This window comes from Lynx canadensis, chromosome C1 (assembly GCF_007474595.2).
Source record: "Lynx canadensis isolate LIC74 chromosome C1, mLynCan4.pri.v2, whole genome shotgun sequence".
Lineage (NCBI taxonomy): Eukaryota > Metazoa > Chordata > Mammalia > Carnivora > Felidae > Lynx > Lynx canadensis.
Window position 1 is genome coordinate 150,136,448 of NC_044310.1, and position 27,462 is coordinate 150,163,909.

The following is a 27,462-nucleotide window of genomic DNA, read 5'->3' on the forward strand; positions in this document are numbered from 1 at the left end:
CCAAGTCTATGGATAGAGAACCTATGTTCTAGAGCAGGCTGTACCTGATAACAGCCTATAGTATTCACAGTCATTTTATTTATTTATTTGTTTGTTTGTTTTTAATTTTTATTTATTTATTTTGAGAGAGAGAGAAAGAGTGTGAGCAGGGGAGGGGGGTAGAGAGAGAGAGAGAGAGAGAGAGAGAGAGAGAGAATCTCAAGCAGGCTTGACATTGTCAGCACAGAGCCCAATGCAGGGCCCTATCCCACGACCCTGGGATAATGACCTGAGCTGAAATCTAGAGTAAGATGCTCATCCCACCGAGCCACTCCTGCTCATTTTAATCCTGTCTATCAAACTGTTACTTCAATGTCCTTAGTATGCTTGTGCTTGGTGATGAGGTCTTTTTCAAACAGCATCAACCCATGTAAGATATGTACAAAAGCAGTGAGAGTTCTAAAAATATTTTTAGGGGCACCTGGATGGCTCAGTCGATTAAGCACCCAACTTTGGCTCAGGTCATGATCTTTCAGTTCATGGGTTCGAGCCCTGTGTCGGGCTGTGTGCTGATAGGAGCCTGGAGCCTGCTTCAGATTCTGTTGTCTCCCTCTCTCTCTGCCCCTCCCCCGCTCATGCTCTCTCTCTCTCTCTCTCTCTGTCTCAAAAATAAATATTTATATAATAATAATATTTTTTAAATTAAATAAATAAATAGGTAATTAATATGGAAGCTTCTGAGAGTGCTATATGCATTCAGTCAGATGCAATTATGCTCCAGTCAATGTGGAAAGTCCTAGACTTCAATGCTGTCAGGAAGCTTCCACATGTGCAGTAGTTTCATGCAAAGAATCCCAGGGAAAACCTTGATGGTGGCAAGAAGCCAGCCTGACATGAGGCTGTCAGGACAATATCTTTCATTTGCAGAACATTCTAAAATTTACCATGTGCTTTTGCTTACATTATTGGATTGACCATTCATCCAGCGAAGTAGGTTATCACTGTCTCCATTTGTCAGACAAGAAATTAAGGTTCATTAGGTTAAGCAACTTGCCTGAACCAGTAGGTATCAGAGCTAAAACTGGGAGTTCCAACATTTGTAGATGTAATGTCTAAAATTTCTATCTTGGAGAATATTCACGCATGCCGAGGAAATGGAATAATGGGGAAGTCTTAATTCATGAGAATTTTCTATGAAGTTCTGCTTGTATTTACCAACTATCCAACTTTAGCAAGTATATTTAGTGAAAGGTGTTACAGTTGGGAAAAAGCCAAATGGGTGTGTGTGTGTGTGTGTGTGTGTGTGTGTGTGTGTGTAGTGCTTCTCAGTGTGGACCTTAACCACCTTAATCACATTCACATGAGGATTCGATAAAAATGCAGGTTCCAGGCTTCCGCCCACAACCCAGTTTGCTCTGAACTCTAAGATCTCTAGGGGTGAATTGGTAAATCTCCGTCTTTAACAAGTCTGTCAGATGATTCTTGTGTATGCTAACCCACTTACAGGGTGATGTTAAACCTGGTTATTTTCTCTTTAGGAAAAATTCTAACCAAGGCTGGCAGGTGACCTTTAACCTTGACATTGATGGTTTTTGGCTGCCGTCCTTTTTCCTTTCCCCAGTGAGACGGGACGGGGCGGGGCTTGGACGGGCGGGGCTTGGACGGGCGGGGCGAGTGTGGGTGGGGCGAGAGGGGTCTGGTTCGGCCTGGCCGGGTGGAGGGTGAAGGGTTAAAAGCTCCGCGCGCAGGCGCTGCCCTCTGAACAGGAACGGAAAGCAACTTCCGGTCGATTCACTCGGCCGGGCGCCGCCGATCCCGGGCGCGGAATCCCTGAACTGTGAGTAAGAAACTTCGCGAGCGAGTTCGTCTTTCGGAACCCGTCGAACACAATGGCGGGGAACTTGTGTGTGTGAGCGAGGGCGGTGCGCTGGTAGTACTGGTGCCGCAGGGAAAGAAGCCGAAGAGCTGCGGAGACAACCAGCTCTCAAGAGTGGAGAGGGACGTTGTGCGAGAGAAACCACCCGGGTGTACGTCCCAGAGCGGACCCGGGAGGGGTTTTCCGGGCCCGCGACGTCAGCACTGCAACGCTGTCCCCGCCGTGACGCCCCGTGGGGAGGGATCCTGCCCAACTCCGCGTCCAGCGCTCGCGCCGACTTGACCTATTCGCCGGGAGACAGGGGAGGCAGGGCTTGCGATGTCTGGGTGAGCAGTGGGTCCCGGCACGAGTGTCCCAGACTCCCTTTGGGGCAAGGGTTGTCTTCCGGAAGCTAGTATTATCGTGGTTATTCTTTCGAAAACTTTTAAATAGGTCTTTCTGTTCTTCCCAAGGTTGTTGCATAATTCCGCTCTCTGCTTTCCTGTGGGGTGTCATCATAGCCGTGTCAATGAGAAGTGGGGTAACTTCCCCGAGGGTGACGGAGAGAATGGGTGGGCGAGGCGGAAAAAGCAAAAGCATACCCTACCCGCAGTGGGAACCAGGCGTTACTTAGGGTCTCCACTCTCGTGTGAACAGAAACAATGAGTTACAGGTGTAAAAAGCTGTGCTTGTCAAGCGAAGAACGTAGGGGGAAGATACTCAAACCAAGGAGTGGGTGTGTCCCTTGTTATACTGTAACAAGCAAAAGTAGAGCAGCCTTGCTATGTAAAGTGTCATTTATCTCACCGATGCTTTTGACAAGTTATCCTAAGGGAAAAAGGGTAGTAACAGAAGTGAAGTGATATGAAAATGTAGGAAAATAAAATGATCTTCCTGCTTACCATGGTTGGAATACACATTTCAAATGTAGCAGAGAAGCAAGTACTGTACTCTGTTGAAAAATTATTTTCTCATCATTTGGAAGGGGTGGAAAACCCCAAAATGATACAACCATGTATAAAGCCAACAATTTCTAAAGAAAATGAAACGTTCTCAGGCCTTTCTCCAGTCGTAGGTACTCCAAGACCGTCTACATCTCTCTTACATGCACAAAACATGTTATTTCGTTCTCTTGTGAAAGTGAGAAAACTATTCTGTTTTCTGAGTTTTCAGACCAAAAAATATATGGTGCAAGTCTTGCCATGCATAGCTCTATTTTATCTTAATGTCAGCATGGTATTCCTCTATCAGCATGTACCATAACATAGTTAACCATCTCTTAATCTGGCTTGTCCCTATATTTTGCCCATTATTATTCAAAATTATTTATCTGTATTTGATTAGAGTACAGATATATTAATCCTTAATGAAATATATGGCAGATATTTTCAAGAACTGTCAGTCTTTTGGTTTAAAATGCCCAGGTTTTGTTTTTGTTTTTTATCACTTAAGGCAGTTCCTACTCAAAAATTATTAAAATATTTTCCTATATTGCCGGTTAATTATTTTATAGTTTTTTATGCTCTACTCTTTAAAACATCTGAAAATTATTTTTGTACATTATATAAGATAGGGATTTAGCCATTTTTTTCTGAACTCATTTGTTAAAATCAATTCTTCCTGACTAGAAACACTACCTTAGTATAATAAATTTACATGGGTCTTTTTATTATTATTATTATTCTGTCGCTTTGTTCTATTTGTCTCTCCCTATACAAATACCAATCTCTTTGATTCTGGCATTTTTTAAGTAATTCCTACAGCAAGTCCTTCTTCATTTATCTTTTTCAAATTTTCTTGAATATTATTGCACTCATTTTGACATAAAATTTAAAGTAAACTGTTTATGTTTCATTAAAATAATCCTTTGGTCTGTTTTAGCTATTATATTCACTAATACTTTGTGGCTGGTATGTAGGTGAGTGATTATACATCTGGCCGATTTTCTAAATTTATTAGTTTTAATAAATTGTCCCCCTTGAATTTTCTAGGAAAACAATCATTTAAACATAGTCTTATCTTTCTTTATACTTTTTTTCTTTCTTTGGTTTAATGAATTGCTAGTTTCTTCAGCCTAGTGCTATGTAATCCAGCCTAGTGATATGTAATAACAGTGATTCTGGCCGTCCTTTTCTTATTTCTTAGTTTTTGGATACTTTTACCATGTCATCATTAAATATGGCATTTACTATTAATTTCCAATAAGTTCTGTTTATCAAGGAAGTGTCTTTAATATTTCTAGCTTACTAGGATTTTTCGAAAGAGTGGATTTTGGACCAACGTGTGTGTGTGTGTGTGTGTGTGTGTGTGTGTGTGTGTGTGTGTGTTTACATTGGCTAGCATATTGCGAGCAATTTTGAATAATAGATGTTGAGTGTTCATTTGGTCTGTATATTTCTTGTTGTTAAGATGATGTCTTCTCATTACTACTTAACTAAACATTTTTATCAGGAGTGAAAGTTGAGTTTTGTCATATGGCTTTTAGGCATCTGTCGTGACCTATTGTGTGCTTTTCTTTGACCTATTAGGATGATGGGTTATTTTAGTTGATTTCCAGTTTGTGAACCAAACTTACAGTTGATCATGGTGTAATATTTAAGCATATAGGTTCCTTTTTGGTAACATTTTTACTTAAAATTAGTAATTGGGTGTCATCTATAGTCCTCTTCTTCTGTATTATCTTTGCTAGAGTTTGATATCAGGGTTATGATGGTTTCCTAAAAAGAACTGAGAAGAGTTTCTTCTTTCTCTGCTCTGAAGTAGTTTAAAGAGCATAAGAGCCCTCTATTCTTTGAAGGTTCCTTTTTGGTAACATTTTTACTTAAAATCAGTAATTGGGTGTCATCTATAGTCCTCTTCTTCTGTATTATCTTTGCTAGAGTTTGATATCAGGGTTATGATGGTTTCCTAAAAAGAACTGAGAAGAGTTCCTTCTTTCTCTGCTCTGAAGTAGTTTAAAGAGCATAAGAGCTCTCTATTCTTTGAAGATCTGAAAGAATTAACTCATGAAACCATCTTGGCCTGAAAGTACTATTGTTCTTAAAATAGCAACATCCACAGAAAAAGGCTCAGAACTTAAAAAAGCTAACAATCAGAAACTCCTCAGAGTAAATCCAAATAAATGAAAGAGTCTAAAATACCCGTATGTTGAGAACAAAGAAGAATTCTGTGTTTATCCTAGTCCTTTCTCTCTCCCACCTCTTTTTTTTTTCATGGTCAGAGAAAATGCTATAGGTAGGCTGAGGCTGATAATAAAAGGTATTGCTGTCCTTTCCTCTATTCCAGTTATACTATAAAGAAAGTAAAGGGTGTTGCTTCTACATGGGCAAGTTCTTCTATGCCTTGAAGGAAACCAGGAGTGACACTCAACTGGGAAAGCATCAGTTTCACTTTGTTGTCATTAGCTTCCCAATTTTGTTGGGAAATTTCTTTCTTTAGAGGTAATAACCAAGCTTACATGCTACTGTAGCCAAATCCCATAAGAGGGTTTCAAAATGAGTTGGTGAAAAAAACATACAAGCTCAGCATGCCTGTACTTATTTAATATGAAGTGAAAATTATTAACACAGTCCAGATATGTGTGTGACACGTGCACACACATAGAACAGGGATGGCTTTTAACAAGTACAAACCACCAAAGGCCACCTTTTTTCTAGACTAATAGTTTACTGTTTATATGTGGATAATAGTGTATTTTGTACTCTTTGGTAGAGTTATTACCTTTTTTTTTTTTTTAAATAGGCTTCATGCCCAGTGCAGAATCCAACACAAGGCTTGAACTCCTGCCCCTACAATTAAGACCTGAGCTCAGATCAAGAGTCTGACACTCAACCGACTGAGCCACCAGGCGCCCTGAGTTATTACCTTTTATAAATGATTATTCCAGACACTTTTTGATCACTGTCAAGAATATGACCTTAGGCGGGTAATGTCATATAACAGTATACATCTGTAAACTATGGAGGACTTTAAGACACTCATAAGTGCTGTTTACAGAGAGATGCAGTCATTATCTGAATGCTTGCATATTGGAGTATTTTAACTGACTTTGTATCAATCTAGAAAAAAATAATTATTGACATGATTTGGGAGTGTGCCTTATAACAACGAAAGACTTTGCATGCTTTTTAAAATTGTGCTCATTATCTAAAAGTAAATGGTAAATAAAAATAGATAGCCTGTGATATAAAACTTCACTATTCTAACTGTTCTGATGTGATGCATTAACTGATTAGCTGTTAACTACTGTTTGGTTTTTTGTTTTCTAACACCTTATAAACATCTGTATTACTGTTTAATTTCACGTAGTTTGTGTTTCATTATATCAAGACAAGTTTGGGTTTCTGGTTCCTGTAGGATTTATGTTGTGTCTGCCATTCCCTTTTACTCATGTCCCCCCCCCCCCCATTCTTCTATGCTTGCTGCTGTGGTTTTCAGTCATGGGTAGAGGGAAAGAAGAGGCTATTATCTAGAATAGGTAACAAAAATCTCTTTATAGTCTGGGACCAAGATTCTGAGTCATCTTCAAAAAAGGCTAGCAGAGAATATAAAATGAGCTGCCTTGTGGGTGGATGGCTAATTAGTGTACAGTCTTTTGAACTAGGTGCAATATTTGACACTGTTCAAAAAAATTGAGAAGGACTGGAACTAGGTTCTTTGAAACTGAAAACAAGCCTTTGAGACCTGTGTAATACATATGTCATAGTTTTTCAATCCCCAGTCTATAAAACATTTTTTTAAATTATGGTAAGATACATATTACATGAAATTACCATCATAACTATTTTTAAGTACAGTTTGGTAGGGTTTAATGCATTTGCATTGTTGTACAACCAAGAAAAACATTTAAGGGACTTACTCTTTTAAGAAAAAGAGTCTGGGAAGTAGATAATGATAATCATTTATCTCACAAGGGAGATGTCCTGTATAGTAACTTGATGGTAACCTGAGTTTTCTTCCTTTTACGCAGGGATACTCTCTTTGATAGTAATTATCAATACTAAATTATGAGAATAAACTGAGCAGTGGTAATCTGAAGTTGCTTTCACTTACTACCAACAGTTTTGCTTGGCAAAAAAAAAAAGTGTTGAAAGTAGATTGTGAACACAAGGTCTATCTTTTCAAGTCATTTCAGCAAGGCACTAACTGGGAATTGAGTGGACTAAGAAAAATAATGTAAGTTCCATTTTGATTGTTACTCAAGAAGTTGAAGTTATAAGAATCTTTGAAACATTTGCATAGAATGAGTTATAGAAAATTATCTCTGGAACAGCAGAACAAACACAACTAGGTAATTTGCTAGGGAGAGTGACTTGTTAAAAGAACAGAAATCAGGGACTGAGATCTGTTTAAGAAAATATTTCAAATTGCTTGAATAAAATCAACTATTGTGGGATATTTAAATGCATTTACTGTTCATGGCCATTTGTTATGTAGCATTTACTATAATATAATTTCATGATTTCATATATTTGCTGTCTCTAAACTAGAAATGTCTTTCCATTGATATTGATGTTTCTTGGTTTTTTAGAATCCTTATCTCCTTTTTGATTAACGTTTAAATCTCACAGATCCTAGGACATTTCATATTTGCTCCTCTTTCCCACACAGTCTTCTTTCTCTTGTAGTTCCCCCATCCAAGAATATTCTGCAGAGCACTGCTTTATATGACTTAAGAAAACAGATTTTTAATATTAAACAGTCATTTTAAACTGCATAAACCTCACCCCCACCCACCATTTCCAGATTTTAACATGGCCCTAATGCAGGAGAGGATACCCCTTAGGAAGCTGAGCAAGCTAACTGAGCAGTGCCATGTTTCTGTTCACATCAGGGTGGAATACCACATGTCATGTCCGGTTTTCTTTTGGTGTTACACTGATTGTACACTTCAACTCACAAAATTTGATAAACAGTCTGAGAGAAAGAAGTACTACTGGAGAAAAAAAGGAAGTAAAGCAAAGCTGAAATACATGGGTGTGGTCTTTGGCTGTGAAATCTTTCAACTCTTAAAAGATAGCACAAAAAGTTTCACCAAGTTTTAACATCCAACAAAATGGAAACCTGGTCTGGGGAGCTTTTGGTTTGATGAGTAGGGAGTTGTCTTACCTTGTTTATCGTGATGCATTTAGCTAACCACCAGCTTATAGAAAAAATACTAAATCTAAATTCTTTTTTTTTTTTTAATTTTTTTTTTCCAACGTTTATTTATTTTTAAGACAGAGAGAGACAGAGCATGAACGGGGGAGGGGCAGAGAGAGAGGGAGACACAGAATCGGAAACAGGCTCCAGGCTCCGAGCCATCAGCCCAGAGCCTGACGCGGGGCTCGAACTCACGGACCGCGAGATCGTGACCTGGCTGAAGTCGGACGCTTAACCGACTGCGCCACCCAGGCGCCCCACTAAATCTAAATTCTAACACTGCTGGTTCAATGATATTTAAGTTTCTATTATTTCAGCTGCCTGACTGTAACACACTAACAGTTGAGGTACAGCGTGCTATGGGTATATTGGAAAGTGAGACTACAAATGCAAACTGTCATTTTGGGAAATTGGCTGCTTATGTTAGGGAACTCTCTTAAAAGTGGGAAATGATTATAACTAAATGTTAGGAGTGACAGTTCTTATCCATTTCCCTTCTTCAAGTAGGGAAAACACACATACTTTTGCGTGTCTTTAAAATTTTACCCTAACTGTGTAAGACAGAGGATGTCCTTTTATTTAAGGGTACGTACTCCCATTATTGACTCGTACTTTTGTTTCTGATACTAATTGTGGGTAAGGAGGCTAATACAGAACTAAAATACAGAAAAGACCGGGTGTATCTCTCACTAATTTATTTATCTCTTTTGCTAAGGTGGCAACTTTTCTGAAGTAGAATGTCAATGCTTATTACTATTCGTACCTCAGAGGGTTGGAAAAGCAGGCGACTTTCTTTTCTAGGACAGAGTGGAAGAGGTAACTCAAGGTGATTTCCTCCCCCTGTCCCGAAACTGCATTGGATTTGAAGTGCCCTCTTACCACAAGTGTGAACCCTGGCAGAACACTTACATAGAAGTAGAATAGTCTCAGCAGTGGGGGAAACCCAGCAGAGGGGCCTTTCCCACCTTCCAAATCACCCATATTGTCTCTACTACTCCACAAAAAATAGACCTTATTAAAGCATTATAAATCATTCTGGGTGGAGACGGTGGGAATGTGATACCTATAAGCCGGTGATTCTTTTCAAACTTGAAATCCCAAAATATATAACTAATCAAAGTTAAGTTATTCTGGTTGAGCTGGGCAATTGGTGGTGGAATGTTGTTTGGTTCACATACACCCAGCCTCAGTAGAGCTCTGGAAGCACTACCACTTTGATTACTATTTTATTTTCTTCAGGATTGGTTAACTGTCACTTAGAGAATAATATTGGTTACCAAAGACAGCAAGCTTAAGATATTTTATCTATGAAGTAAGAAAAGTTCATTTAAAAAGAAGGTGGGTGGGAGGAATTAGAGTAACACTTAAGAAGAATCAACATCCTGATAGAGGAGTCCCACAAAGGAATACAGAAAGAATGAAATTGGCCAAAAAATATTTGAAGAAAATTTCCCAGAACTGAAGGATGAACTTCCAGGTGAGTTTAGTATAAGATCATGAATCAAAATGGCTCTAGACTTCAACAAAAACAAATGGAAGCTAGAAGAGAGCATAGCAAAGCTTTCAAAATTCTGTGGAAAAATTGCTTCCAACTTAGAATTTTTAACCTGGCAAACTACCAGTTAAATCTGAGGGTAGAGTAAAGGTATTTTCAGTGATGCAAGGTCTCAAAAAATTTTCTTTGCAAACACTTTCTCAGGAAGCTGTTGGAGGGTTTAGTCCACCAAATGGGATGAGTAAAACAAGAAAGATGAAAATTTGGGATACTGAAAATGAGGGATTCAACTAGAGAGAGAGATGAACAAAGGGAATCCTCAAAATCAAGGTGAAAGAAGGTCTCGAGATGAAGGTTTACCTTCAGGCATAGAGATCAACAAATCTAGACTGAAGTCAAAAAGCTCAAGGGGAGTTCCTCTAAGAAGATGAAAATGGTAGAGTAACTGAAGTGTCTGAATCAATTGTATTAGTATGATGGGAAATAAAGTAAATAAGGTTTTTTCAGGGAAAGGTGTTTCAGGGAAGGGAAAGGAGTCATAGTATGCCTTACCAGTGAATAACATTGCATAGTTATAAGAAAGTAAAAGCTGAATGTTTATCTAACTATCCTCTTTTTAGAAGATATAACTATTTTGGGAGAATGGGGAAAGTATAAAATTGCAGGTCAGGGCCAGGGAGTGGGGGGTTAAAAAGAGCTGAATCCTTACTTTGCATAGTGGGAAGAAAAGTAAAACTGAAAAATCAATAGTAGCAACATTAGCATGTTTGGAGATACAGAGATAAATACCAGAAAGAACCAAAAGAACTGAAAATTGTTGCCAAGGTGAAGCAGGAAATGGGGAGGGGAAAGAAGAGAGCAAGGGACTTAATGTTTTTCTTAAACCTTGTGAAGATCTTTGACTCATTAAAATATAGATATGTATCTGTGGTTAAAAATAAAAACTAAATTAGAATAAAATGAGCTAGAGATTGGACTTTCATATTGGAGAGACCTGGAGTTATCTGGGTCTTCCATTTTCTAATTCTTTGACCTTAGTCAACTTACATAAATTTGAGGCTCAGTATCCTTATGTAGAAAGGGAAGGCAATTTGTGATCCTGCAATAGAAAAATTAAAATAAGGTACTTTATATAAAGCACCTGAGGCAAGTAATATTACCTCAGTAGGTATCGATCCTTACCCCCATCCCTGATGTTCTCTGTGAGGAAATCCCTCCTTCATTGTTGGAATTGTTGTCATTCAAACAGAAATCTAAAATTGTCTTTTTGGTCCATGGCTGTGTGCCTTTTTGGAATGAAGTCATGTCATTGAGATCTATGTCCTTTCTCAACTATCTGTAGATAGTTTGAGAATTTAGATAGAATTGAAATGATTAGGGTATTGGTAGGGGGAGCATCGAGTGGAAAGGGCCATTGCTGCTTGGTGGGAGAAGACTTGGTCCCACTCAAATTTCTCTCTCAAAATGAACCTCAGTGCAAATGCAATCAATGTAGTCTCTTCCATTAATAGTGTTTCCAAGAGGAAACACTTGTCATATAAACTGATGAGTTGTGGAATTTTAACAGAACCAAGATTAACATTAGAGTGCTATTGCTGTGGGCCATCTGCCAAAGTATCAAAATACCTTTTTTCTTTCTTTCTTTCTTTTTCTTTCTTTCTTTCTTTTAAAGAACATCTTCTACCTTAGCAACTGCTATTTTTGTTTCCAAATTCTATATGCTTCTTCTGAAACAGTTCAAAAAGCAGATCATTGTGGAACACAAAGACACTTTATCAAAAGTCTGTTTCCCTGCCATGGTGCATATTTGTACAGTGTTATACAGAATACAGGGCTTTCCTAGTTATGAATTGACCCCCTGTGGCAGTGATCCTAAATTTGTCTTACATCCGCTTTTCCCCCTCTCCCCCGCCCCCCAAATTATCCAAGAGGTCTTGGACAGTGTTTACTGATCCGTTTTTTTTTTTTAAATCACCCTGGATGATTCTGTTAACCCACGTCCTACAGGATGTTCTACCCCAAACATCCTAAACTGGGGCAGATGAGGGAACTGAGGTCCACAGAAAGGTTAAATGACTTGTTTACTCTTACCTGTCAACAAGTTTGTACTCTGTACTCCTACATCTGATGTTATCTTTGGTTGACTAGGCTTTTTAATTTTGATCTATAATGTTCAAATTGTCTCAATAAAGAAATTAATATATTTTACACAAGATGTTGTCTCAGTTAAAAATTAACTTTGGAATCTGCATTTTATAGCATCTTTTTTTTTTCCAGATACAAAAAGAAGTGAAAGTGAAAAAAGTGAAAATTTTTAATAAGCTCTTGTTTCCTCACAGTAGGATAGCACAGCAAGTGTTACTTGGTCTGAATATTTACGTGTGAGAAAAACTGGCCTTGAGGAGAGTGGAAACTTGGGTAATTTGGGCACAAATGCCGGTTTGAGAGGTTGGTTTGTCAGGATATCCAGGGATTTGGGGGTTTTGTCTTCAGGAGTATCCAACAGTTGGAGTGAGAGAGTGTGTTGCATGGTATTGTATCTGATTTTAAACTTTTATCATATTATACATTTAAAGTCACACCCTAAACGTCTTGGGAATGACTGGAAATAGAGATCTGGAAATCTCTGAAACCTTATTTATTTTCCCATTGGAGTTCTCACAATTACTTCTAATAAAACAAGTTGTGACTTGCAAACATTTGCCCAGCAGCCTTTAGGTGTTCCTCAGGGAAATTAAAAACAAGGTTATGAAGAGCTGAGGAGTCCTGTGCCCGTGGTTAAGAGCACAGAGTACAGCTTTATAATTATGTAAGCTTTTGCCTTTTTCCATTTATCATTGGTAATATTCTCAACACTAAATGACTGCTCAGCAATTTAAACTGTGATTTAAGAGAAAACAGGCCTTTTTGTGAAAAGGTCCCCTGTCTCCTGAAGTTTCACTATCTTCATAGAAGAGCTCTTTCCTTTCATAGTGGTTTTATTTTGTTCTGATACAGTAAATGACTCAGAGATGCTGGAGGGGTCCCTAATCTGTTAACTCATGAGATTTTAGCTACTTCTTTTTCAAAAACAACTTTGCCTTTTATGAATCTTGTGCAGCCTGTGACATCTCTTATATTATTGTGGTCTGTGTAGGGGGACTTTTTTAAGATTACTGAAAATATTTTTTTTTTCCGACTCTTCTGGTTAGCACCAGAAGATAGGTACAAACCATCCTACTCTTGTGAAAGATCATTAGTAATGCTACTTTATTGTCACAGATTTGGCAGAGTAGAAGGGAGGAGACTTAAAAAAGATCACACAATCAGACAGAATTATTTTTCCTGTTACTCAGCAGCATGTAAGGGTTAACAGACCCTTTGGATAACATTCCTACCTATTTGCCTTTGTATAAGATAACAGACTTCTGCTAAAATGCCTTACTATTTTATGCATTCCCTAGTTTATTTACCTTCTGACATGACCTTGTCCAGATAATAAGTGGTCCTATCTTTTTTTTGCTTTATATTTGGAAGGAAAAGAGTGTACATTTTGTGACATGAAATGATACAATAATGGGCATTGCTTCTTTCTCTTTCCATTATTTTCTTTACAAAAATGTAGGGTTTTGTTTGTTGGTTTGTTTGTTTTTGGTAAAAAGATTTGGGCTTGGTTGACTGTCAAAGGACTTACCAGTATCAGAGGACTTTCAAAAGTCCTAGTATTGGGGCGCCTGGGTGGCGCAGTCGGTTAAGCGTCCGACTTCAGCCAGGTCACGATCTCGCGGTCCGTGAGTTCGAGCCCCGCGTCGGGCTCTGGGCTGATGGCTCAGAGCCTGGAGCCTGTTTCTGATTCTGTGTCTCCCTCTCTCTCTGCCCCTCCCCCGTTCATGCTCTGTCTCTCTCTGTCCCAAAAATAAATAAACGTTGAAAAAAAAAATTAAAAAAAAAAAAAAAAAGTCCTAGTATTTTGAAAAATATCGCTGGTGAACCATCTTCAACAAAGTCACCTGGGTTGCTTTGCTTATTGAAATGCATATTCCCATCCCAGGCCAGCTGATTTAGAATTGCAGGGACCTGAATGCTGCATTCCTGTGTATTGTGGACATCCATTTGGCCAACAAATCCTGTTGATTCTGACTTTGAAATGTCTCTTGAATCCATTCATCTTTCATTTCCCCTGCTCTAGTTCAAGCCCATCTTTCACCCAGAATACAGCAGTAGCTTCCTATAGATATCCTCACTTTGTCTCCAGGTTTGTATTCCACAGTGTATCCAGTTTACCTTTCTAAAATGTGTTCATCTCCTGCTTGAAAATCCTCCATTACTTCTTTTTTTTATAAAATTTTTTTCTAATGTTTATTTATTTTTGAGAGAGAGAGCATGACCAGGGGAAGGGCAGAGAGAGAGGGAGACAGAGAATCCACAGCAGGCTCCGTGCTGTCAGTAGAGAGCTGAATGCAGGGCTTGAACTCATGAACTGTAAGATCATGACCGGAGTCAAAGTTGGACATTCGACCAACTGAGCCACCCAGGCACCCTAGTCCTCCATTACTTCTTAATGTCAGCAGGTTAAAACCTAAATTTCTTATAGTAACATTAAGGGTCCACTGCAATCCGGCCATAACTGAGTCTGCTGCATATAGTTAATGCAGTTAGCACACTCTATAACTCTGGGGTTTCCAATTATGGTCTGCATGAATCCCCTAGGGCTTTTACAGTGCAGCACAATCATACCTGGTAGCCTTGACTTCTGTCTTAACACCCTCACCTCTCCTTCCTCTCTGTACACATCCTAGACTTCATAAATAAAATACCTACAGTCCCTAAATGCACTATACTAGTGGCTTCTCAATTCCTCTGCTCTTTCAGAGTGAATATTCTTTCCTCCCTCTCAATTCTCCACTAGTTGAAATCCTCATGTGTCAGATCCTGTGTGAAGCTTTCCACAATCCCTCTCATTTTAATTGTTCTTCCTCTTGAGCTGTTATCCTGCTTACACCTTTTATTTAGCAGTTCTTTTTTCTTCTTTTGAGGTAAAACTTACATGCAATAAATCTTCAGTGAACTGTTGGGTGAATTCCCACAAATGTTTCCACCTGTGCTTCCCAGACCCCTATCAAGATATGATATGATCATACCTTTTTACACATTTATAATTGGCCTGCTAGTGTGGTTAATCATTTTCATGCATGCCTGCCTTACTAAATTACAAGCTCTAATTAGAGAAAAAGGCAAAGACGATGACTTTGTCTCTTTCCCATGGAAAAAAGGAACATGTACGATGGATTCAGCACTGAACTAGTGTTGACTGTTGTACCAGTTAACATACAGCTCACCTCCTCTCTTAAGGGACCCTCAAAGACAGTGGCTTAAATAAGACAGAAATTTTATTTCTTCCACATACTACAATTTAAAGTATAAGATGTCCAGGGCTGATCTGGCAGCTCCACAGTATCAAGGACATAGACATCTTCATTCTTGTTGTTCCAGCCTTATGAAGTGTTGTCCTCACCATGGTGTTCTAGGTGACTAACCACAACATCCTGTCCAGTGGGGGAAGGGAAAAAAAAGTGAGGAGAAGAGCTCCTTTTGGAAGTTGCACTTACTTGCCAATGACCATAACATAGTCACATGACCATACCAGCTATAAGTCAGGAATACTAGAGAAGAGAACAGATGTTGAGGAACAGATAATATACATACTTCATATTTAATCTGCACAATAACACTACAAACTGTGTATCATAAGAAAACTAATACACAAAGAAGCTAAGTAAATGGCTAGAAAATTGCAGATCTGGGATCTGAATCCAGAACCTTTACTTTTCTTCCTTCTATCCGGTACAATGTTAGGAGGGCATACTTAAATGTTATTAAGTAAATAAAAGTAGTCTTTACAGTGTTATTTCACATTTTTTATATCACATACTTTCACAGTATCATATCATTTCTTTACTTCCTGGACACCCTATGTAACTTGACTCCATGCTTCTTGCCATCCTAAAATTAAATGCCATATCAGCTGGTTTGTAACCAAGGCCTAGTTTATAATAAAAATTAAAACAAAATGAATACTTCTTTTAAATCTATATCATATGAGGAAAAATATATCACTGTACTTGCCAAGCAATCGCTTCTGTACTCTTTTTGCTTGGAAATGCTATATAATCATAAAGTTGAAGGAGATTAAATCGTTTAGCTCCTTCATTTTAAAAGCAAGGGAAATTGAGGTCCAGTGAAGGCACAAGACTTGCCTTTTATTTCGTTCCCACTGTTACTTCTTTTCAAGTATCATGGGAAGAGCACTAGCCTAATCAACCCTTTCTGTAAGTAACCATCATTGTTATACTGAAGAATTATCTCAGGTTTACAGAGTTGTATGATCAGAAAAATCAAGCTGAACAATGCACAAAGAAATGCTTGTTATTCTAGCCTTTTTTAGTGAAGAACAAATAATTACCTAACACTAAAAACCTCTTTATAGCCCTTGGGAACCCACTTTAGAAAGGATGACTGCTGTTTGATAATCAAATAAAAGGAATGGGTGAGGTCATTCCTATCCATAATTCAAAACCCTGTGCAAATGTTACCTACCTCTCAAAGCCTTTCCTAAACCTCAAGAATAGATGTGACCACTTTCCTATCCAAATTTTGTGGCCTTTAGATACCTCAGGGAGTGTGTGTGTGTGCGCGTGTGCGTCCGTGTGCACACGCACTTTAAGTTACAGCTAATGATGTCGTCGTGAGGATAGGTTTTGTGTATGTTTTGTTCTCACTGTGTCAGTGGTGCCCAGTACAGGCTTTGCTCCTCCTTGGCAATGTTTCATCAAATGAACATATCCACCATGGCACCCTGGGAGAATACTTTGCAGTTGCCTTTAATAAACAGTTCTTGAACTAAGAGTTTCAAATCTTTATTCCCAGTTCGCACACTTACAGCTTTGTAGCTCTAGGCAAGTCATTTAATGTCTCTGAGCTCTTAATCAGTCAAATGGCAATGTGAATAATAAGAAATAAAGAATTGGTGGAAAAACTTTGTAAAAGGAACACAACTCTAATGTGGTACTCTCTGAAGCCCCTTGCTAATAAGTAAACTTTTTTTTTAATTGAATTGAATAGTAATGGGATATATTTTATTAAAATCTAAGTTTGACCCTAGCAGTTGGCAAACTTGTGTTGGAGCTTGGAAACTTTTCCAAGGAAAGATAAAATTATCTCCCTTACGTAGGCTACCTCTTTATTATTGAACAGTTTCATTATTGAACTAAGGGATTCATGAAAGAGGAAGCAGCCTGCTGCCCAGGGATTTTCTTGGTGCCTCCTCCTAGTGGGCACACAATGGACCCAGGAGGCAGAACAGGAACTTGCTGTCCTTCATTTTCCTTCTCACACGAACCACCCAGGGGAAAAAAGGAACTACTGCCAGAGGGGCAGATGTGGGTGGGTAGGGACTATCCTAGCTTCAGGGGATTGCCCTGAGTGAGTAGGGGTGCTTTGCCTTCTCCTTGCCCAGATGCATTCTAGGGCATCAGTGACTTAATCTTTTCCTCATAGAATGGAGGGGAGCCAGCAAACCAGACCATGGATGGCTTTCCTAAAAATACACTTAAGAGAGAAAAACCAGGGGCGCCTGGATGGCTCAGTTGGTTGAGCGTCTGACTTCAGCTCAGGTCATGATCTCATGGTTTGTGAGTTCGAGCCCCGCATCGGACTCTGTGCTGACAGCTCGGAGCCTGGAGCCTGCTTCGGCTTCTGTGTCTCCTTCTCTCTCTGCCCCTCCCCCACTTGTGCTCTGTCTCTCTCTGTCTCTCAAAAATAAATAAATGTAAAAAAAAATTTAAAAAAAAAAAAAGAGAGAAAAATCATAACTGTAAGAATGTTTCCAAGGCAGAGGTTGCTCTAGCTTGGATCTCCTGGGTTTAGGTGATGAGATTTGCGTTTGAGCATGTTTACTATAAATAAAACCATTTCCCTGGAGCCTGACAAGTTTTGCAGAAGGCATACCAAAATGTAATTGAAATGTGACTGCCTCTTAAATTGTGAAATTAATTTTACACTTAACAAATGCTTTAAAAAAATTGAGGAACAAGTGGCTTTAAAGTTCAGGGTGTTAATATTTGAAATCTGTCCAATTTAATTAGTTGGGTCCCAGCGACTTTTTCTGTGGTCAGTGTCACTGATCTAACACCCAATTCTCTTCTTGGTTGTGAAATAGAAATTAAATGTATCATTTATTTAGTTGTATTGACCTGAATTGTATCTCTCCACCACACATTCTTATTTCAGGAAATAGGATGCATCCATGTGGAATTTACTCAGTAACTCTTCTTAGTGACATTTGTGTGATCTAATTCAAGGACCTGAAGTAAAGCCTCCACACTATTTACTTGCATATGATGCAGCTATTTCTAGTACTGCATTTACATTTTTAAAAACAAGAATGCACCTTCTTGATGGAGCAGACCTGCATTTTTAGACTCACAGACTCAAGAACTGTAGAACAAATAAGTTTCTTAGACATCAAGTCCAAACATCTTTTTTTGTATTGGAGAGAAATAAACTTGGGTTCAGAAAGATTTAAGGGCTCCTGGGTGGCTCAGTCGGTTAAGCAACCAACTCTTGATTTCAGCTCAGGTCATGATCTCGCTCACAGTTTGTGAGTTCAAGCCCTATAAATTTTAGGGCTATGTGCTGACAGCATAGGACCTGCTTAAGATTCTCTCCCTCTCTCTGCCCCTCCTCCATTTATGTGCATGCTCTCTCTCTCTCTCTCGCTCTCAAAATAAATAAAACCTAAAAAAAAATAAAAGATTTAGTTGCCCTGAACTCAGGTCACAGACTTATTCAATGATAGAACAAAATAAGAAACTAGATGGATTCCCAATTCAAGACTCCTGTTTGTCTCAGTTTTAAAATATAAATGTGTTGTATGTTGACAATTTGTTATGATATGCAGGTTTTTAAGACAGTGATAGGTAACTTAGTCAGTTACTTAAAACCTCTAATTTCTGCATTAGCATACTACAGTATATTATAGTCTCTATAGCTGCCTATCCTTGTTTTCTTTCGCTTCTTGTATACTTATTTTTATCTTGCTTGTATTTTTATAAGCTGCCTTAAATCCTTCTTTGAATGATATGGTGTCCAAAGTACTCAAAGTGATACTTTGTGTGTTAATATTATTTATTTTTCTGTAGTGTCTATGGCATGTCAGAGATCCTGGCAGTGTTAGTTATCCTAACGGTATTTTGTCCTTTATATCTATCAGAGGTGGCAGTAGAAACAAACTTCCTGAGTGGAATGCCAAAAAAAATTACCATTCTTTTATTTATTCAGAAAACAGTAACATTCTGATTCCCATAACAAAACCCTCAAAATTGTTTTTATTAAACCTGAAAATGACTTAGTGTATTTAGTATCTTAAAATGAAAAGACCATCTGATAGGATTGAAATATTACCTAGGTATTTAAAAAAGCATTGTGATTTACGGTCAACTAATTTTGATAAGAATGCCAAGGCCATTCATTAGGAAAAGGCAGGGCAGCTGGATAGCCACATGCCAAAGAAAGAGTTTGGACCCCTACCTCATGCCATATACAGATAAACTCTGTGTGGATCAAAGATCCAAATATAAGGCTAAAAGTATAAAATTCTTGTGGGGAAACATAGATGAAAATCTGCATGGCCTTGTATTAGGCAACAGTTTTTTAGATATGACATGAAAAAAAGCAAGCAACAAAATGAAAAATAGATAAATCAGACCTCATCAAAATTAAAATCAAGGAGTAGAAAGACAATCTACAGAATGGGAGAACAATTTGTAAATTACATATATCTGATAAATCTCTAGTTTCCAGAATATATAAAGAACACTTACAACTCAGCAATGTGAAGGGCCACCTGGGTGACTCAGTCATTTTGAGCATCTGACTCTTGATTTCGGCTTGGGTCTTGGACCTGGGGTCATGGGATCAAGCCCTATGTTGGGCTCCATGCTGAGTGTGGAGCCTGCTGGAGATTCTCTCCCTTCTCCCTCATCCCCTTCCCCCCACTTGCACGCTCTCAACAATATGAAGACAAATAACCGAATTTAAAAGTGGACAAAGGATTTGATAGATAGGCATTTCTCTAAAGAAGATACACAAATGACCAGTATGCACTGGAAAGATGTTCAACATCATCAGGGAAATGCAAATCAAAATTGTTGAGGTACCACTTCACATCCACTAGGATGGGTGTCCATTTAAAAAATGAACAATAAACGTTGGTGAAGATGTAGAGAAATTAGGGCTCTTATATATTACTAGTAGAAATAGAAATTTGTACACATTCTGTGGAAACAGCTTTGGCAGTTCCTTAAAAAGTTAAAGAGGATTATCATCTAACTAGCAATTCTGCTCCTAGGTATGTAACCAAGAGAATTGAAAACATATATTCACACAAGTATGCATTCACAAATAGTAACTTCCTTCAGGATAATCAAGAAATGGAAAGAACTCAAATGTCCATTAACCGAGGAACATATAAACAAATGTGGTAAATTCATACAACGGAATATTAGACATCAAAAGCAGTGAAGTACTATTACGTGCTACAACATGGGTAAACCTCAGAAATTGTATGCCATGTGAAAAAAGCCAGACACAAAAGCCATATATTGCATGTTTCCATTTATATGAAATGTCCAAAATAGGCAAATCCATAGAGTCAGAAAGAAGATTAGTGATTGCTAGGAGATTGATGGGAGGGGGGAGTTGGGATTAACTGCTAATGTTACCTTCTTTGTGTAGTGATAAAAATATTCTGCAACTAGGGGCTCCTGAGTGGCTCAGGTCGTTGAGTGTCTGACTTCGGCTCTGGTCGTGATCTTGTGGTTCGTGAGTTCAAGCCCTGCATCATGCTCACTGCTGTCAGCGTGGAGCCTGCTTCAGATCCACTGTCCCCCTCTCTCTGTCCCTTCCCCGCTTGCACGCTTTCTCTCTCTCTCTCAAAAATAAACATTGTAAAAAAATGTTCTGGAATTAGGTAATGGTGATGATTGTACAACAAAAAGCCACAGAAGTGTATGCTTTAATGTGGTGGATTTTATGTTATATAAATTGTATTTTTAATTTAATTTTTTTATGTTTATTTATTGAGAGAGAAAGAGCGGGCAGGCATGAGCAGGGGGGTGGGTTGCAGAGAGAGAGGAAGAGAGAGAATCCCAAGCAGGCTCCACACTGTCAGCACCAAGCTCGAAACAAGATTTGATCCCCCAAACCATGAGATCATGAACTGAGCCGAAATCAAGAGTCGGAATCTTAACTGACTGAGCCACCCAGGCTCCCCTATGTGATTGTGTTTTAATGTAAAATACTGAAAAAAAAATTTTTTTTAAAGCATTGTGTACCCAAAATAAAATGAAAGATGTTATGAAAGCTTAAAGTGTAAGATTAAGAAGGATTTCCAATCACTAAGAAGTGAAATAATTTAATACCCTCAAGCCCCCTAGGACTGATAGAGAATTTTATCTATTCTCTGGCTTTCAGAGGATTAAGAGAAAAGTCCTGTGGTGTTGTTTTTTTACAGCTGGACAGGAGGAATCAGAAGCATTATATGGTCCTCTGCTCAGAGCCAAGGAATGTGGTTAGAGATGTTATGCAAATTGAGATGATAAAACCAAATTACCTCCACTCAGTAGATCACCTGTAGTTCAAAAACAGCAGGGAGTTTGGAAAACTAATAGAGAGTGTGGGTAGGACTGAAGGGATGTGATTTTTTCTTTTTTAATGTACAATCCAACAGCAACTCTCCCTAGATTTTGTGCTAAAATAAGAGCATTTTCACACATTTTAATTGCTCTGCGATAACAGCAGTGTGAACTCCATCCACAAACATTTATTATCTATTTAACTTTGCTCTAATTTCAGTGTAGCAAGAATTCACCTTGTAAGTGGGAATAACTGTCCGTTTAGTAAAAAGAAATCCCTTCCCACGTTGTTAATCCTGTTGTGCATTTCTGTAATAAAGTATTAATAACAAATGGCCTTTTATATATTTCTCCATTTTAAGGTTGCATTTATAGATTACTGTTTTCAAAGTAGCATCTTTGTGAATTGGAACCCCACTTGCTCCTTGAACATTAGTAAAGAATATTAAAAATTGTAGAAGTTAAGGTTTCTTAACATTTCTCATCAGGATTTTAGATGAGACCCATATGCCTTTATAAACCTTTATAGTACTTGGTGCTATAATGTTCATGATAAACTGTATGGAACTGTTTTTAAGATGTGTCTTAAATATGAGATTTGTGTAACTTCATAGCTATCTAAATTGTTTTATTTTCCAGACCTGTCATTTACTCCATCCTTTATAGTGATGCTACAGAACAGAAAGGAATGGATAAAAATATTGGCGAGCAACTCAATAAAGCTTATGAAGCCTTTCGACAGGCATGTATGGATAGAGATTCTGCAGTAAAAGAGCTACAGCAAAAGGTATATGGTTTTGGTTTTGAAAGTTATTTCTTCTGGTAAATGGAATTTGAGAATTTTGCAACTAAAAAATATTGTACTGTTTGAAACTTTCTTGAAGAACTATAAATAACTAAAACACGGAGATTTATATTAATGGATGGAATTTAAGATTGTTATTGTTTTTTTTAAAAAAAAAACATTGTGACCAGAGGGAAGAGTTCACAAAGAGTATTATCTTCCATGAATAATTTTTAATTTTCAGTTGCAAAAGAGGGTAAGTTGGAGGAAAGGTATACTTCCTAGGCATAAATTTACCTTAGTAGTTCCTAGGCACATGTCTGCTATTGGCCCATAATTAGGTCTCCACTGATCTGTAGCAAAATGAGAAAAATAAGAATGTAATGAACTTCTTGTAATGCTAAATTTATCCAATTCAAAAGTCTGTCCTTTATTCTCATATTATGTTTCCATGTTTCCACACTATCAGAGTATAGGGCAGAATTGTATTAACACACACTTTTGTGGGGCACCTGGATGGTTCAGTCAGTTGAGCATCCATCTCTTGACTTCAGCTCAGGTCATGATCCCTTCCCAGAAGATCAAGCCCTGCATTGGGCTCCATGCTGAGGATGGAGCCTCCTTAAGATTCTCTCTCTTTCCCTCTGCCACTCCCCCCTGCTTGTGGGTTCTCTTCTCTTTTTCTATCTAAAAAAAAAACAAACCAAAAACAACAAAAAAATCCGCCCCCCACTTTTGTGAGATGATAATGATAGAGTTTTTGTTTATTTATTTAATATCACTATTTAGTAGTGTCTTGGGGGTCCCCAATAGCATATATACATTCTGTGTTTCTTTTTTTTTTTTTTTTTAATTTTTTTTTTTCAACGTTTATTTATTTTTGGGACAGAGAGAGACAGAGCATGAACGGGGGAGGGGCAGAGAGAGAGGGAGACACAGAATGGGAAACAGGCTCCAGGCTCTGAGCCATCAGCCCAGAGCCCGACGCGGGGCTCGAACTCACGGACCGCGAGATCGTGACCTGGCTGAAGTCGGACGCTTAACCGACTGCGCCACCCAGGCGCCCCTACATTCTGTGTTTCTAAAGGGACTCACAGGACTTAGCATACAGTAATGCTCACAGCCAAGATTTATTACAGTGTCATGATAAAGATACACAGCCAGATCATTAATATAAAAAAACCATCAGGCAGATTCTAGAAGGATCCACATGCAGGCCTCCTATGCTCTTTCCCACCTATGAGGAGTCACACAGAGTGCACCCTGCCTCCAGTCAAAAATTTAGTCACACATGTGCAGTGCTTCTACATAGGGAACTCCATTTGAGACGCAAGAGTTAAGGGTTTTTATTAAGAACTAGTCCCATAGAACATCTACAAAGGCAAGGTAATTAAAAGCAAAAATGAACTATTGGGACCTCATGAAGATAAAAAGCTTCTGCACTGCAAAGGAAACAATCAACAAAACTAAAAGGCAACCAACGGAATGGGAAAAGATATTTGCAAATGACTTATCGGACAAAGGGCTAGTATCCAAAATCTATAAAGAGCTCACCAAACTCCCCACCTGAAAAACAAATAATCCAGTGAAGAAATGGGCAGAAAACATGAATAGACACTTCTCTAAAGAAGACATCCAGATGGTCAACAGGCACATGAAAAGATGCTCAACGTCACTCCTCACCAGGGAAATACAAATCAAAACCACACTGAGATACCACCTCACGCTAGTCAGAGTGGCTAAAATGAACAAATCAGGAGACTATAGATGCTGGAGAGGATGTGGAGAAACAGGAACCCTCTTGCACTGTTGGTGGGAATGCAAACTGGTGCAGCCACTCTGGAAAACAGTGTGGAGGTTCCTCAAAAAATTAAAAATAGATCTACCCTATGACCCAGCAATAGCACTGCTAGGAATTTACCCAAGGGATACAGGAGTACTGATGCATAGGGGCACTTGTACCCCAATGTTTATAGCAGCACTGTCAACAATAGCCAAATTATGGAAAGAGCTGAAATGTCCATCAACTGATGAATGGATAAAGAAATTGTGGTTTACATACACAATGGAATATACTTGGCAATGAGAAAGCATGAAATATGGCCTTTTGTAGCAACGTGAATGGAACTGGAGAGTGTGATGCTAAGTGAAAGAAGTCATACAGATTAAGACAGATACCATATGTTTTCACTCTTATGTGGATCCTGAGAACTTTAACAGAAGACCATGGGGGAGGGGAAGGGACAAAAAAGAGTTAGAGAGGGAGGGAGCCAAAACATAAGAGACTCTTAAAAACTGAGAACAAACTGAGGGTTGATGGGGGGTGCGAGGGAGGGGAAAATGGGTGATGGGCATTGAGGGCACCTGTTGAGATGAGCACTAGGTGTTGTATGGAAACCAATTTGACAATAAATTTCATATTAAAAAATAATAAAAGTAAAGACAAAAAAAAAAAAAAGAACTAGTCCCATAGATACCCTATGTCAACCAAAATTTCAGACTCTCAGAAGGAAAGTAGGTCTTCATCATAAATCTCATAGTGTCTTGGTATAGTCTAAGTAAGCTGTCATAGCAGTCAACTTTATCACTTAGGAAATGTTCTCAAAGTTAGGCTCCCAGATGCCAGCCAAGGGCTAACCTTCATTAGTTTCAACAGGCAGTTGAAAGTGGGAGATCTTACATTGGTTCCCTCATTTAAGAAAAAAATATATTAGCCTTGAAATTCTGAAGTCTAAGAAATATGCTAGCCATGCAGTTCTTAGTTTCTTCCATAAATTTAGGAACTACACAATTCTCTTCATCCTACTTTAAACATCTATAAAACTAGCTGTTATACATATTTCCCTGCATTCCTCAGAAATCATTTGTGATTCTCCTGTTGGTTTATAAAAGAATAAATTTGTATTTTGCCATTTGTATAGGCAGACTTATGGACTAAGTTCTTCCTTGGGGTGCGCAGAGGAGAAACAGACACATAACAATGGCAGGGAGTTTTCTAAAATTATTGAAGTTTAGAATTTGGATTTTTCCTTTCTAGTTCAGGTATAAGGCATAATCACTTTTTAAAAAACAAAACAGAAAAAAGAAAAACAACAAAATTCCCAACTTTTATTCTTCTTATTTTCCTATTAGGTTCATTAAGAAATTTCAACAATCCTATACTTGTTCTAGGAAAGTTAGGAAACACAGAATTAGGGAAGAGCAGTATTGACATATTCTTAGGTTAAGGCAGAGACAGAAATTTCTCTAACTGCTCCTCTGCCTGCACTAGCCAATGGTAAGCAACTCTTATATTTACTCTTGTAATGGTAAGAAACTCTTGTAATTTAACCTTTTAACTGTCATGGAAGAAGCCTTTGTTCATGTCAGCAATTATTTCAAGGAGGGTAAAGGGATTTTTTTTTTAATATTTGTCAAGTACTCAAGAATAAAAGAAAACATGTATACTATATATTCTTATGTACTAAACTCAAAATATCCTGATCTATTTTAAAATATTATTGTATGCCTGCCATATACTAGGCCCTTGCTGAGGTTCTGAGAATGCTGAAACAAAACATAGTTTATACCTTTAAGGAACTTTCCAATTAGAAGCTAAAAAGGAAGAGTAATAGTTCTTATCATAGGATACTAAGTGCTAAAGTGGAAATCTGTGGAGGATAACATAGGAGCACAGAGAAGGGGCACCTCAATCAGTCTGGGAGGATCAGGTGATAAGTCAACTCTCACACCCCTCACTTAGGCTAAGATTAGGAGTTGGGTAAATTAAGGAAGAAGAGTCCTACAAGCAGGGGGAGCAGTGTATGTAATAAAAACACAAAAGGAAGGGAATATATGGTACGTTCCACATACAATAAAGTGATTCTGTGGCTCCAACAAGAACAATAGAGCAGTACAGGAAAAGAAGCTGTGAAGGTAGATTAGGGGCCTATCATGAGGAATAGGACTAAGTAGTTCATACTGCATTCTTAATCAAAATGTACTGAAGGATTAGTATACATGCTTCAGAAAAGGCTTCCTGACATTACGATATAGGATAGAGGAAAATGTAGGATTCAGCTCAACAAACATATTGATAATAAACAGTGTTCTAAGAGCTAGGAATATAAAAATAAGTGGTAATCATCAAGGCACTTTATCAACTTTAATATATATATATATATATATATATATATATATACACACACACACATATGTTTCATGTATTATGTGTATGTAAAGGTATACATATATAAATGGTATGATTATATATAAGTATCCATTAATATGCATATGTTTTATATACATACAGTTGACCTTGAATAACGCAGGGGGTTAGGGGTGCTGACCACCATCCCCGCCCCCCCGCGCTGTCAGAAATCTGCATGTAACTTTTGATTCTCCAAAAACATAACTACTGTTAGTCTACTGTTGACTGGAAACCTTACCAATAACATAAAACAATCGATTAACACATATTTTGTATGTTATATGTATTATATACTGTATTGTTTCAATAAAGGTGAGCTAGAGAAAAAATGTTATTAAGAAAATTATAAGGAAGAGAAAATACATTTATATATAGTACTGTACTGTATTTATTGGGGGGAAAAATCCACATATAAGTGGACCTGTGCTGTTCAGGGGTCAACTGTACATATATTATACTTCAATGTAAAAAAGAAAAAATGAATCATTTTAAGCAGTCAACATGCAGACTTAAGCATTAGGGATGAATTAGGGAAGCAGTCTAATGTTTATTTAGAAAACAGAATGGAAAGTAGGTGGCACCTGAATGCAGGCCACTTCTGAGTGTGATAACATAGATTCTAGATGATAACTAAGTATCTGGAATAGAAGACTGGATTGATGGTGGTACTGATGACTGAAAGGAACAGTAGAGAAGATGGAGATTTACAGATGGGGAAATAAGATGTGTAATTAGGTTTTAGCTATCGAGTTTAGTTACCTGTGGGACGTGCAGGTGAAATTGTATAATGGATGGTTACAAATATGGATTTAGAAGCCTAGGTAGAATTGTGAAGAAGAGATTATAGTTATAGATTATAGAATAACAAATTTTATTATAGCATTGAATAAAATAGCATTTCCAAGTTAGAGTGTATAGAGCAAAGGAGTATTTGAAGGATAAGAGGGTGAGAGGATGGAAATAAGACCAACCAGTTGGTCATTGGAGATTTAAAACTAAAGAATTGACTATGAAACAAGAGGAGAAACACCTATTCCTCAGAACTGGAAGGGATGAGGAAAAAAAAAAAAAAACAGGTTCACACGAAGATAAGTTTGCAGATAGGAGTTGGTGGTGGCAGGAAGTTAGCAGGGTTATCATGTATCACTTATATGTGGAATCTAAAAAAGTCAAACCTATTGAAAACAGTAAAATGGTGGTTACCAGGGATTAGGAGGTGGGCATAATATTGATGGTGTTTAAGGGTTTAAACTTGTAATGAGGTAATGATTAGTGAATAAGCCAAAGAGATATAATGCACAGTATAATGAATATAGAAAATAATATCATACTATAATTATATAATGT

The 27,462-nt window shown here is 38.0% G+C and overlaps 1 protein-coding gene across 4 annotated transcripts in view; it reads left to right on the forward strand.

Annotated features, from left to right (window-relative positions):
• TANK (TRAF family member associated NFKB activator) overlaps positions 1-27,462 on the forward strand; it is a 95,860-nt gene that overhangs the window by 13,294 nt on the left and 55,104 nt on the right. The window contains exons 1-2 of one of the 4 annotated variants that reach the window (XM_030326524.1): positions 1,736-1,816; positions 21,782-21,929. In XM_030326524.1, the coding sequence (XP_030182384.1) occupies positions 21,831-21,929 (99 nt within the window). In that variant the 5' untranslated portion in view covers positions 1,736-1,816; positions 21,782-21,830. Of the gene's footprint in view, positions 1-1,735; positions 1,817-1,886; positions 2,182-21,781; positions 21,930-27,462 lie in introns of those variants that run through there. The other 3 variants (XM_030326528.1, XM_030326523.1, XM_030326525.1) reach the window with 3 other exon arrangements.